Genomic DNA, 14628 nt, shown 5'->3' with positions numbered 1-14628 from the left:
CATGAGGTTGCAGGTTTGATCCCTGGCCTCGCTCAGTGGGTTGGGGATCCGGCATTGCCGTGAGCTGTGGTGTAGGTTGCAGACGCGGCTCGGATCCCGCGTTGCTGTGGCTGTAGGCGTAGGCCAGTAGCTACAGCTCTGATTAGACCCCCAGCCTGGGAACCTCCGTACGCCGCGGGAGTGGCCCAAGAAATGGCAAAAAGACAAAAAGATAAAAAAACACCTAAGACGCAGGTGACCCCACTTAAAAAGGATGAGAGTAGAATCACTTCTTCAGTTTGGGAACTCAAACTATGTTGAAAGAAAAAAATAAAGTAAAATCTATTATATTTCCAGCAGCTATATAACCAAAAATTTCCCAAATATAAGAAAGACTGTCCTAAAAAGCACTCACAGCATTGAACTCTGAATTTAAAAGGCATGACCCGATTATAAAGATGCCCTAAGAGCCATGCCAAATCCCGAGCACGTGCACAAGGAGCCACCAGAGCTGGGCCGCAGGCGGGGACCACACAGGGGGTGCACGCAGCCGAGGGTGGGTGGCCGTGTGTCCCCAAGGCCCAGCAACATCGTCACACGCTGGTCTCTGGGGCTGGGCTTTGTTCCTTTTCTTTCTACAGGTTTATACCTCTTTCTATTTCTTGGTAATCTTCTTTTTTTAAAATGTCTTTATTTTCTCTTTTTCTAAATATATATATATATGTATATATCGGTCATAGAGGAAAGGCCAAAATTCTGAAAAGAAGCCCCAAATTTGCTGAAAATGTAATGTTTTAAAACCAAGGGGAAAAAATAAAATAAAACCTCAGATTTAAAGTTGAAATAAAAATGTGGAGTTCCCGTTGTGGCGCAGTGGTTAACGAATGGGACTAGGAACCATGAGGTTGCGGGTTCGGTCCCTGCCCTTGCTCAGTGGGTGAACTGTGGTGTGGGTTGCAGACTCGGCTCAGATCCCGCGTTGCTGTGGCTCTGGCGTAGGCTGGTGGCTACAGCTCTGATTAGACCCCTAGCCTGGGAACCTCCATATGCCGTGGGAGCGGCCCAAAGAAACAGCAAAAAGACAAAAAAAAAAAATGTAAGGCATGTACGGAAAATGAAATCCGAGAAGCAGTCTCACAAAGCTCTAAGCACTGGACCAGATGCTGTCCCTCGACGGCCAGCAGGGACGCTCCCACGGCTCAGCAACCGGTGTCCCCCATGACGCTGACTTCACCACCACGCACAGCGGCCCATCTGGGACGAGAAGGGCCCTTCACCGCAAGCGGCCCAGCCGCACGCCTCACACCAAGCACGTCAGCTGCGTCTCCGGCTCACCTTCCAGCAGCTCCTCAAAGTCATCCATGAAGAACTCCTTCAGCGGAGGGCGCTTGGGCCTCTTCAGGGTGTTCAGAAGCTGCTGGATCTTGGAGGACACTCGGCTGTTCACGGGGACGCCTGTCAGAGGGAGGCAGGGGAGGGTGCTGAGGCCTGGATGCAGAAACCAGGTCCAGGGCCCAGCTGCGCACATGCTCCAGCCCTGGTGCATCTAACCAAGCACAGGCCCCATCGAATAGCCATTTGGAACTTACTAGTTCATTTCACACGTGTTTACTGAATGCCTTCCAGGAACTATAACTTGTGCTAAGCTGGTGGTTTTCAAAGTGGCCCAGGAACCTCTAGGGTGCCTGCGACCCTCTTGGGGGCCTCGCAAGCTCGTCAATGGCCTTTGCTTTTTGCACTCTCCTCTCCCACGAGCACACGGTGGCGGTTTCCAGAGACCACACAGCACGTGGCGACCCAGCGCAGAACCTGTCCAGACGCAGCTCTCACACCAGCCACAAGAGCAGGGCAACAACAGCGGACAGGCCTGCATCTGGTTGTATTGGAAATGTTTTCATAAACACGTACGATTTATGACGTTAGGATGTAATGAATTTATTACTGTCATTTTTAAACGAGTTAATAAGTATTTTTTAAAACCTTTAGTTTTAGAGTTCCCGTCGTGGCGCAGTGGTTAACGAATCCGACTGGAAACCATGAGGTTGCGGGTTCGATCAGTGGGTTAAGGATCCGGCGTTGCCGTGAGCTGTGGTGTAGGTTGCAGACGCAGCTCGGATCCCGCGTTGCTGTGGCTCTGGCATAGGCTGGCAGCTACAGCTCCAATTGGACCCCTAGCCTGGGAAACTCCATATGCCGCAGGAGCGGCCCAAGAAATGGCAAAAAGACAAAAAAAAAAAAAAAAAAAAAAAAACCTTTAGTTTTAATTTGTAATATGGTAAATATCCAAAGATATAACCCACATAAACTAAAATCTTTGTTGTCCTCAATAATTATTAAGAAACACCATTCTAGAAAATGTCAAATCAGCCAACAGTTAAGAGTCTGGTCTCAGATGGTTCCTTATCTGCTGGGTGAAAACAAGCAGAAGTACGTACACGTGCCAGTGGAGCAGGGCACCTGCCACGGGGACTAGCGCTCAAGGAAAAAGCACGTGGGAACGGAAGCAGGCGTGCCTGCAGAGCAGGCGAGAGCGAGGCCTGGAACCCCAGCCGCCCTCCAGCTGCCCCTGAGCACTGGCGCCCGAGGGGCCCTCCACCCCCGAGCGTGGAAGCCGCCACCACAGGGTCCTCCCGCGGCACTGCTTTCCTCCGGAACGGGGCCGAGAGTCGAGACCTGCACTGGCCTGGCCTCCTTAGGCTGCTTGCATCTGGAACATTCCTCCGTCCTTTACAACCCTGGCGTTTTGAAAGAGTCTGGTTCTTTCTATTGGGTAGAACACAGTGTGTGCTGCATGTGCTCTCCTCATGATTCAGTCCAGGTGCTGCACTCCTGGCTGACACGGTACCGGAACCTCACGTCCGGAAGCACGGGAGGCCCACCGACCCAGGGAACCCCGGCTTCCACCCCCCAAAGTGCTGTCCAGTCCTCCTCTGTCCTTCCCTTCTTGGCTGGAGTGACTAACAGCAACGTGAGAGGAGGCGCTTCTGCCTCGTGAACCTCCTGATCCTCAGCAAACTTGCCTCCGTCTACACAGCCGCCAGACCGTTCCACCGGAAGCGGTGTTCACCGCAAGGGCTGCTGAGCCGTTTGCTCGCTTTGCCCTCGCCCAAAGTTTACAGCTGGCACTTGACTTTCTCCTTCTTTCCCCTCCTTTTCCTCCCCCCCCCCCTTCCTTTCTCCAGGAAGGACTCGTGGATTGCTAGGAATTGCTCTCTTTCTTAACTATTTTGGTGTACAAACTGTCCCAGGTTCAGTCAGTAGGATCCTGTACGAGCTGGCCTGCGACATGCTCCCATCATTCTTTTTAAATCTTTGCCCTGCATTCTCTCAAAAGCTGTTTCAGGGTCATTTTGTGCGACGGTGCCCCTGTCCTGAAAGAGCCATTTCTCCAAGGAGCTCGGTTCTCCTGCGTGGGGAGGGTACCCGGGTGTGCTCATTGCTACTGCGTGTCTCGGCTTCCGTGAGGCACACACATCTACACACACAATACACCTGTGCACACAGGTGAGCAGAAGAGACACAGGTCTCGCTCTCAGAAGCCCTGCATCCACACCAGCATTTCTGCCGCTGCTCCCCAGGGCTGGGTGCCTCCCAACATGGGCACCTTTGCTCAGTTCTATCACAGACAGGAAATAATTTCCAATTATTTCACCCAAACAGTTCAGTTCAGAATCTGTTTGCTGTTTTTTCCGCCCAGCCTCATCTAGGACCGCGGGTGCCGTGTGATCTCTGACTTCCGTCAGCTCTCTCCCCATCACCCCTTAAGGGTGGCTACATGGCTCCTGGAAACGCAACGGGGCTTATTTACACTTCCTTTTAGCTTTAGGGGTTTTTCCCTTCTTCCTGTCCTTTAAGTTCAGGTTTTGAATGTGCAGAACATACTTCCAAAAGTCACGACTATGATAAACTCAAAAGAAACGTCACTCCCTTCCGGTCCCCCGTGACTTCTGGCTCATCTTCCCCGTGTTTCCTCCGTAGAAACACAGACCTATGCCCGGGCAGTTCGCTCTTTTCCTGTTTCTCACGCAAAAGGTGGTATACACTGCAAATGCTCCTTTACTCTTTGCGTTTTCACTTAACGTCTCCTGGAAAGTCACCTCACTCCATAAAGATCTTACGTGCCTGAGCGCTGCGCTGTCCTCCGCAATGTGAATGCGGCAGGTCTGGTCCATCAGTTTGAGAGGCTTGGACAGCAGGCAGTTCCCAGTGTTCTCAAGGGAATGGCCTCACGCGCATGCACCTCCCTGCTTTTGACGATGCGCGTTCAGGGCAAACCATCGCCCTGCTGGGTCCACGTACGAGGAGGCACAGATCTCACCAGCTGCCCGTCCAAAGAGGTCGAACTGGTTTGCATTCCCACCAACACTGTGTATTTCTCTAATTATGAAAAAGGGTGCACATCATGTTGAAGAACTATTTTTATAACTACTTTTACGATCAAAAGAGATTTGTGGCGTTCCCATGGTGGTTCAGTAGAACCTGATTTAGTCTCTGTGAGGATGTGGGTTTGATCCCTGGCCTCGGTCAGTGAGTTAAGGACCAGTATTGCCACAAGCTGTGGCGTAGGTCTCAGATGCAGCTCAGACCCAGCGTTGCTGTGGCCGTGGCGTAGGCACAGCCATGATTTGACCCCTAGCCCAGGAAATTCCATATGCTGCAGGTGCAGCTGTAAAAAGAAAAAAGAGAGAGAGAGATTTATGACTGCTCATATTTTCTGCCTATTGTCCTGTATTAGGAGTTGGCAGACTTTTCCTTAAAGGGCTGGATAGTAAATATTTGTTGTTGTGGCACAGGCTCTGTCTCAACTACCTGCCTCTGCCGCCACAAGAGCAGCACAGATCATATGGGAGGGCAGGCACGGCAGCACCAAAAGCACCTGAAAGAAGGATGAATAGAGAAACATCCCAATAAACACATTTTGGATAAAGAGGAAAGTGGAAAGGAAGAGCATACAGCAGAAATAGGTACGGCATTGTACATCAACTACACTAATCAAAAAAAGAGCAAAGAAAACCCAGAGCAGAAGGAAAGAAGCAACATACATAAAAGTAGAAATAAACACAACAGAAAAAAAAAAATAGAGAAAACCAAACTAAAACTGGTTCTTTGAGAGATTAACAAAATTCAAGTGACCCTCAGGCTAGAATGACGAAGAAGAACCGAGAAGACCCAAACCACCCACATCAGGAAGAGGAGGCCTGATGCACACGCACGAGGACAGTGAGGGCGCCGGGAGCGGCTTTATGTCTGGACTCGGGCGGCAGAGACGAAGGGGACACGTTCCTTCAAAGACACAAAACTGACTCCCGGACAGGAAAATCTGTGTCCTCCGACTAGAAAACAGAAGAGGAAGGAAGAGCTCTCCGTTCATTTTGAGATGAGTATTACCCTGATGTCAAAATCAAAGATCGGACAAGAAGAGTAAGGCCAGTATTATCTCAAACAGACAGAAATCCTTAATGAAAGAGCCGTAAATCGAGTCCACAAGAGATGAAAGAGGTACCGCACCACAGCCAAGTGGGGTTGATCCTGAGAACACGCATTTGGTTTCATCTTCCAAAATCAATCAACGAAATTTACGACATTAACAAACTATGAAAGAAAAATCATATGAGTTGAACAAAAATCAATCAACGAAATTTACGACATTAACAAACTATGAAAGAAAAATCATATGAGTTGAATAGATTTTAAAAATCATTTAACAAGAATCATGATAAAAATGTTCAGAAAAGCAGAGGAGAAAAAAAAACACCCTCACCCTGGCGAAGAGCATCTATGAAAAACCCACGGCTACCATCACAATGAAAAAGGGACAACATGTGAGTTGCCATGTGGCTCGGGTCCAGCATGGTCACTGCTGTGGCTCCGGGCTGATCCCTGGTCCAGGAACTTGCACGTGCCATGGAAAAATGAAACAGTGGATGCTTTCCCCCAAAACTGGAAACAAGGCAAGCTGTGTCCACTCTTTATAGTTCTGGCATCAGTGGGAGTCTGAGATGCTGTAATAAAGCCAGAAAAGTAAATGTTCCTGCAGGCAAACAATGTGGAAGGAGAAGTGAAGCGGTACTCACAGGTGATACGTTCACGCATGTGGAAACCTTACAGAATCTACCAACAAAGCTGCTAGAACTAACATAAGGTCAATATACAGAAATCAATTATACTTCTACAAATGGGCGATAAACAACTGGAAAACTGTAAATACTAATCACGACAGCATCGAAATATAACATTTTGGAATTCCCGTTACGGCTCAGCAGTAATGAACCCAACTAGCATCCATGAGGATGTGGGTTCGATCCCTGGTCTCGCTCAGTGGGTTAAGAATCTGGCAATGCCTTCAGCTGTGGTGTAGTTCGCAGATGTGGCTTGGATCCCACATTGCTGTGGCTGTGGTGTAGGCCGGCAGCTACAGCTCTGATTCAACCCCTAGCCTGGGAACCTCCATATGCCACAGGCACAGCCCTAAAAAGAAAGAAAGATATATATATATAACATATTTTGAGATAATTTTAACAAAGCAAGTGCAACATCTGTACATAGAAAGCTACAAAACAGGGCTGAAAAGTTTCTTAAAGAGCTAAGGAAACATAGAGATATGCCATATTTATCAGCTGAAATATACAGTATCATTAAGATGCCAGTACTTTCCGAGGTTATCAAGAGAAAGTCAATGAAGTACCAATCAAAACCTAGCAGGAGGAGTTCCCGTCCTGGCGCAGCAGAAACGAATCCGACTGGGAACCGTGAGGTTGCGGGTTCGATCCCTGGCCTCCCTCAGTGGGTTAAGGATCTGGTGTTGCCATGAGTTGTCGTGTAGGTCGCCGACATGGCTCGGATACTGCGTTGCTGTGGCTCTGGCGTAGACCGGCAGCTGCAGCTCCGATTTGACCTCTAGCCTGGGAATCTCCATATGCCGCAAGTGTGGCCCGAAAAAGCCAAAAAAGAAAAAAACCAGCATGAATTTTGGTAGAAATGAACAAATTGATCTTAAATACATTAAAATGCAAAGGAGCTGGAAAAGCTACGGCTTTTTTTTTTTTTTTTTTTTTTAATGGCAGTATCTGTGGCATATGGAAGTTTGGGGGCCAGAGACTGAATCCAAGTCACAGGTGCAACCTGTGCTGCAGCTGCAACACCAGATCCTTTAACCCACTGTGCTGGGCTGGGTACTGAACCTGCACCTCTGCAGCAACCAGAGCTGCTGCAGTGGATTCTTAACCCACCACACCACATCAGGAGCTCTACTAAGGCCTTCCTTTTTTTTTTTTGTCTTTTTGTTGTTGCTATTTCTTGGGCTTTTTGTTGTTGCTATTTCTTGGGCCACTCCCGTGGCATATGGAGGTTCCCAGGCTAGGGGTTGAATCGGAGCTGTAGCCACCAGCCTACGCCAGAGCCACAGCAACGTGGGATCCAAGCCGAGTCTGCAACCTACACCACAGCTCACGGCAACGCCGGATCGTTAACCCACTGAGCAAGGGCAGGGACCGAACCCGCAACCTCATGGTTCCTAGTCGGATTCGTTAACCACTGCGCCACGACGGGAACTCCCTACTAAGGCCTTCTTAAACCACAACACCACATCAGGAGCTCTACTAAGGCCATTTTAAAAATAATTTTTAAAGTAATTTGAAGACAAACTACATGATTTCACGATGTATTATAAAACCACACATAATACAATGAGACACCAACGTCACATGCTCTCACTGACACGTGGAATCTGAGAAAAGGACAGACGGAACTTCTCTGCAGAGCAGATGCCGACTCACAGACATTGAACAACTTGTGGTCTCCGGAGGAGACAGTCTGGGGGGTGGGGGATGTGCCTGGGCTGTGGGATGGAAATCCGGTGAAATCAGATTGTTATGATCATTATACAAGCACAGATGTGAGACATTCATTCGAGTAATAAAATAAAATAAAAATAAATAAAAATAAAACCACACTTTAAAAACCCACAACATATAAAAAAAACCATGACAGTATGGAATAAGGACAGACTAATAAAGCAGTGGAATAGCATACAGAGCCGAGAAATAGACCCTCTCGGATGTGGTCCATCAGTCTTCATTACAGACACCAAAGAACCTCTCTGGGGAAAGGATGGCCTTGTAGTATACGGTCCTGGAACAAACTGACATCCACAGACAAGTAGGTGAATTTAGATTTGTGTCTTGCACTGATATTAAATCTAAAACGGATCCTATACCTAAACCTAAAACTATAAAATTCTAGGAGAAAAACTTTATGACTTTGGACTAGGAAAATATGTCTTAGAATGACACAAAAATAGGATTTATAAAAGAAAAAACTGATACACTGGGCTTAAAATTAGAAGCTTCTGCTCTTTGAAATGCATTAAGAGAATGAAAACACAAACCACAGACTGACAGCAAACACAATTTACAGATCTTACAGAGAACCTGTACCTAGGTTATATAAAGAACTCCCAAACTTAATAAGGAAAAACATTTTTTAAAAAATAAGCAAAAGATTTGAACAGGCTCTTCTAGATGGTAACTAAGCATAAGAAAAGATGCTAAATATCATCAGTCCTTAGGGAGATGCAAGTCTAAACTATATGAAACACCTCCACACACCTATTTGAATGGTTAAATTTCAGAAACTAACACCCCCAACTGTCGGCAAGAGTGCGGAGGAACTGGAACTCTTATCACTAATGGCGGGAATATGAAATGGTACAACCATTTCGGAAGTCAGTTTGGAAATTTCTTTTTTCTTTTTCTTTCTTACTTTTTTTTTGGCTCTTTAGGGGCACACCTGCGGCATGTGGAAGTTCCCAGGCTACCGTTAGAATCAGAGCTACAGCTGCCAGCCTACATGACGCAGCCACAGAAATGCGCATCTGAGCCCTGTCTGTGACCTACAACCACAGCTCACAGCAACGCTGGATCCTTAACCCACTGAGTGAGGCCAGGGATCAAACCTGCCTCCTCACGGATACTGTTCGGATTTGTTTCTGCTATGCCGCGATGGGAATAAGATTTTGCACAGCAAAGGAAACCACAGAAAAGACAAAAAGACAACCTACGGAACGCAAGAAAATTGTTTCAAACGATACAACTGACAAGGGCCTAATCTCCAAAATACACAATTTCTACAACTCAACAGCCAAAAAAAATAACAACCCAATTGAAAAATGGCAGAAGACTTGAATAAACATTTCTCCAAAGAAGACGTACAGATGGCCAATAGGCACATGAAAAAATGCTCAGCATCACTCCTTATTCGACAAACGCAAATCAAAACTACAGTGGGCTACCACCTCACACCAGTCAGAATGGCGATCAGTAACAAGTTTACAAAGACCAAATGCTGGAGAGGGCGTGGAGAAAAGGGAACCTCCTTCACTGTTGGTGGGAATGTCAACTGGTACAACCACTGTGGAAAACAGTATGGAGGAGCCTCAGAAAACTAAACACAGAACTACCGTACGATCCAGCAATCCCACTCCTGGGCACACATCGGGACAAAACTTTCCTTGAAAAAGACACAGGCACTCGTATGCTCATTGCAGAACTATTCACAATGGCCAAGACACGGAAACACCTAAATGTCCATCGACAGATGAATGGATTAAGAAGATGTGGTGCATGTACACAAAGGAACACTACTCAGGAACACTTTCAAAGTAAGGCCATTTGCAATAACATGGATGGACCTAGAGACTCTCATCCTAAGTGAAGTAAGTCAGAAAGAGAAAGACAAACACCACATGATATCACTTACATGAGGAACCTAAACTATGACACGAATGAACTTATCTATGAAACAGAAACAGTCTAACAGACACAGAAAACCAACGTCTGGCGGGGAAAAGGGAGGGGTGGGGGTGGGGATACGCCGGGAGTCCGGGTGTCACACGCAGCGCTGTGGATGGAGGGATGAGCCGCCCAGGGACCGAAACTCGGCATTTTGTAATAACCTACACGAGACAAGAATCTGAAAAAGATGACTCTATAAATATAATGAATCACTCTGCTATACAACTGGAACTCACACCACCCTGGAATCAACTATATTCCAATATAAAATAAATAAATATGTCAAGTGAAAGGAACGAACTATCGATGCATGCAAGAACATGGATGAATTTCAAGATAATTATGCAGAGTGGCAGGAGCCAGACACCAAACAGTAAATGCTGTATGATTCTATTTATACAAAATCCTAGAAAATGCAAACTAATCTACAGTATCAGGAAGTAAATCAGTAGTGGCCCGAGGGGCCAAAAAGGGCAGCAAGGAGCTGTTGAAAGTGCGTGAAGAAGCTCTGAGGAGTGTTGGATGTGCTGGCTGTAGAGGTGGTTTCATGAGTGTGCTTATGTCTTAAAACTTAAAGAAAACAATTAAATACAAAGAGTAACAAATAGGAAGTCTCGTTTGGCTCAGTTGGTTAAGAAACCAACTACTGGCCATGAGGATGTGGGTTCAATCACTGGCCTAGCTCAGTGGGTTAAGGATCTGGCATCACCGCAAGGTACAGTGTAGGCTCAGATCCCACACTGCCATGGCTGTGGCATAGCACAGGAACTTCCATATGCAAAAGTGCCGCCTTAAAAAAAAGTAACAAATTAAATTTTAAAAAGTCTATCTGGAGTTCCCATTGTGGTTCAGTGGTTAGCAAACCCAACTAGCACCCGTGAGGACTTGGATTCGATCCCTGGCCTCGCTCAGTGGGTTAAGAATCAGGCGTTGGCATGAGCTGTGGTGGAGGCCAGGGGCTACAGCACCAATGGGCCCCCTAGCCTGGGAACCTCGATGTGCTGTGGGTGTGGCCCTAAAATTTAAAAAAAGTCTATCTACCTGGGGTGCCCTTGTGGGGCAGCAGGTTAAGGGTCCAGCATCATCACTGCAGCAGCTCGGGTTGCTGCTATGGCACAGGTTCAGTCCCTGGCGCAGGAACTTCCACGTGCCAGGGGTGCAAGCAAAAAAAAAAAAAAAAAAATCTGTCTAACCCACGTAAAGCCTGTCAAAGCCTGTTGACTCAGTCTCTCCTTCTGCATTTCAATAAGGAGCTGAAAGATCTCAACAGTTCTGAGATCCTCTGCATTTTTCTGCACCTCGAATTTGGCACACTGGACAGAAGACGCCACAAGATTTTGATAAAACATGCTGGAAATGAGTTCAAAAGGAACTAGTGCAAACGAGGAAACAAGAATCAAGACCGTGGGGACACACAGCCCCGCTGCACTGATTTCACAGGCGCTGGGGAGGGAGCGAGCTGGGCGTCCGTCGCAGGCGGGGCTGCTGTCATGGGTGGGGCTGCGCTGGCACCGAGGCCACACAGGCTCCACACAAAGGAACTCCCAGCTTCTCCTCTTCCTGCGCACTGGAGGCCCGACCTCTCAGGGCGCGGGCTCTCTCCTCCCCACTCCTCGATTCCCGTTTGCCCCGTTCCAAAGCTATTCCTGGTGGTCTCCCCGCAGGAGCGTCACACGGGCCCCTGGGAAGCACCCCACGGTACGTGACGACTGGCTCCACTCTGCTAAAGCCAGGACGCCAAGCGTGGGCCGCCGCCTGAGCCCCGCGGTCCCTAAAGGAGGGAGAGAGGCGTGCTTACCGCCTGCGGTCTCCAGGACGCTCCCACTGCCCGCTCGAGGGGCTCCTCTCCCGGAGGCTGGCTGTGGACGCTCACGGTAGGCGTGCCGGGGCTGCCCAAGGCCCGTGGTGACATCGGGAGGGTCAGCGTGCAGATCTGCTTTTGAAAAACAAACCCAACATAAAAGTGGCCATCAGTTCAAGAGAACACGAAATCGCTGTTCAAACCCCATTTGACTGGAGCTTCACCAGCTGAGCTCTGGCGAGGGAGGGGCATCCCGGGTGATCTGGTGCTGCTGGTTGGTCCCGTGACCTCGGAACTCCCAGCCCGCGTGGGCTCTGCGTGCACATGGCCATGCGATCCTCAGAGGGAACCGGACCGGGACCACCGGTGGCGCAGGAGAGACGGGTGTGAGGGGCTCACCTCTCCTGACGGCCTGGTGAGGACGACCGAGACGCCCTCACGAGGCAGACGGTGGAGGACAAAGAGCCGTTGGTGGGACCCGACCCAGTGCTACTGGCCATTCTTGTTACATGACCAAAAAACCTGCCAAGCGTCTATAAACTACCCCACTCCCCCAAAAGCAAGTCGGATGCCATGAGGACAGAAAAAGGACACAAAACTTGTGTGATCTTCGGAGAATGAACCCACTCAAAGACCATCCTGAACGCCAGTCCAACACGCCCCACCGTTAAGAGGCTGCAGTCCAGCTCTGAAGGCGGAAGGCTCAATGTCACACTTAAAGACAAGTCATATTCGACAGAGAACAGGTCCCAAGTCACTCCTTCCACTGTCTGAACGTACGTCTGGCTCCCATTTCACTGTAGAGCCAACTATGGTTCCGACACGGCTGGCTGTAAGCTGGACAGCAGCCTGGCTGCCGCTGAGCCTTCCTCCGGGGAAGTACAAGTCTGGACCTCCCAGGACCCTCGTCCACTCCGAGAACTGACACTGCTCCGTAACCCACCTGCTCTTCACGTGAAGGCTCCTTCCACCACATACGGCACCTCGATACTCAACAATCTTAAATCCGACCGTTTATCTGTCACTTTATAACCCAGGCAGAACGAATCTAAGACTTTTTATAAATACGCAGACAGATGAAATTATGTGGAAGCAAAACAAACTCATTATTAACAGCAGAAAACACCATTCGGAAAAATCTAATTTTAATGACGAGTTTGCACAAACTTGAAAAAGTCTGATATTAGGGAGTTCCCATCGTGGTGCAGGGGAAATGAATTTGACTAGGAACCATGAGGTTGCAAGACCGATCCCTGGCCTCGCTCAGTGGGTTAAGAATCCAGCATTGCCATGAGCTGTGGTATAGGCTGCAGATGTGGCTCAGATCTGGTGTTGCTGTGGCTGTGGTGCAGGCCGGCAGCTACAGCTCTGATTAGACACCTAGCCTGGGAACCTCCATGTGCCATAAGTGTGGCCCTAAAAAAAGAAGGAGTTCCCGTTGTGGCGCAGCAGAAAAGAATCCAACTAGGAACCATGACGTTGCCGGTTTGATCCCTGGCCTCGCTCAGTGGGTTAAGGATCTGGCGTTGCTGTGGCTGTGGTGTAGGCCGGCAGCTACAGCTCTGATTAGACCCCTAGCCTGGGAACCTCCATATGCCGTGGGTGCGGCCCTAAAAAGACAAAAAAAAAAAAAAACAAAACAACAAAAAGAAAAAAAAGTTTGATATTAATGAATAGCATTTTAAAGTATGCCTGTCATGGAGTTCTTTCAGTTTAAAAAGAAATCTCCCTACTCTTCCAAATCTAGCAGTAAATAAATAAATGATTTGAAAAATATTCACGAAAAAGGTATAAACAATAACTTAACTACAAAGCAGTTTTTTAAATAGCTGTATAAAAATAAACAATCTGGAGTTCCCGTCGTGGCGCAGTGGTTAACGAATCCGACTAGGAACCATGAGGTTGCGGGTTCGGTCCCTGCCCTTGCTCAGTGGGTTAACGATCCGGCGTTGCTGTGAGCTGTGGTGTAGGTTGCAGATGCGGCTCGGATCCCGCGTTGCTGTGGCTCTGGCGTAGGCCGGAGGCTACAGCTCCGATTGGACCCCTAGCCTGGGAACCTCCATATGCCGCAGGAGCGGCCCAAGAAATAGCAACAATAACAACAACAACAACAACAACAAAAAGACAAAAAAAATAAATAAATAAACAATCTACACTCAAAATAAAAATGAACTCTGTAACTGAAAAGTACTGCTTTTAGGGAGTTCTCGCTGTGGCACAATGGGTTAAGGACCTGATGTAGGTACAGCTGGAGCTCAGATTCGATCCCTGGACTGGGAACTTCCACATGTTGCAGATATGAGCCAAAAAGAAAAAAAAAAAAGTACTGTTTTTAAATACAGGTATTTATGTTCAAATGTCTTATGTGTATGATTTTCTTAACCCCAAATTGAAAACGATATTTTTTTTCTTTTTAAGGCTACACCTGAGGCATATGGAAGTTCCTGGGCCAGGGGTCAGGTCTGAGCTGCAGCTGCTGCCTACACCACAGCCACAGCAACACCAGATCCTTAACCCACTGAGCAAGGCCAGGGATTGAACCTGCACCCTCAGAGACAACACCGGGTCCTTACCACAACGGGAACTCCAAATAATGATACCTATTTTTAAATACCTTTAGCTAACGTTTCCCACCTCAAAAATTTTTACTTAATATAGTCATCTTTCTATACATCTTTCCTTAGCCCAAAGTGCAGGATTCCCTAGTATCTGAAACTAAAACAAAGGATGAATTTTATAACAGGGAGAAGAAAGTGGAATATTTTCAGATTTAAAAATTCAGGTCAAACATTCAGCACGTGAAGGCTACAAACGACAGGGAAGTGTTAAGCAGAGCCCCGGGCACGATGTTCAGAACTGACCAGAACTAACCACACAGCGTGTACGTGAGGCCAAGCCCGTGGGAGGAGGAGAGACGTCTCAGCCACACCTGCAGATGTCAGCAGGCCCCCCCCCACACAGGTGAAGAACCCCCCTCCTAAGTCTTTACAGCCAGGACCTTGCAGAGTGGAGGCAAACTCAGACCCGCCTTACAGGCAAAAGACCCCACAACCCCCG

General features: G+C 48.0%; 1 protein-coding gene across 50 annotated transcripts in view; it reads right to left on the bottom strand.

Annotated features, from left to right (window-relative positions):
• The window catches only part of DIP2A (disco interacting protein 2 homolog A), a 103781-nt gene that overhangs the window by 49649 nt on the left and 39504 nt on the right, over positions 1–14628 (bottom strand). For 26 of the 50 annotated variants that reach the window (XM_084992407.1, XM_084992422.1, XM_084992424.1 and 23 more), the window contains 2 exons: positions 11569–11703; positions 1315–1434 (listed from right to left, as the gene is read on the bottom strand). In XM_084992407.1, the coding sequence (XP_084848533.1) occupies positions 1315–1434; positions 11569–11703 (255 nt within the window). Of the gene's footprint in view, positions 1–1117; positions 1435–11568; positions 11707–14628 lie in introns of all 50 variants that reach the window. The other 24 variants (XM_084992421.1, XM_084992408.1, XM_084992401.1 and 21 more) reach the window with 3 other exon arrangements.

The sequence above is a fragment of the Sus scrofa genome, chromosome 13 (assembly GCF_054392235.1).
Source record: "Sus scrofa isolate SSC_HxYL_T2T_F1_AM1 chromosome 13, Sscrofa_HxYL_maternal_Yorkshire_Landrace_v2.0, whole genome shotgun sequence".
NCBI lineage: Eukaryota > Metazoa > Chordata > Mammalia > Artiodactyla > Suidae > Sus > Sus scrofa.
This window is presented reverse-complemented; position numbering and strand designations above follow the sequence as displayed.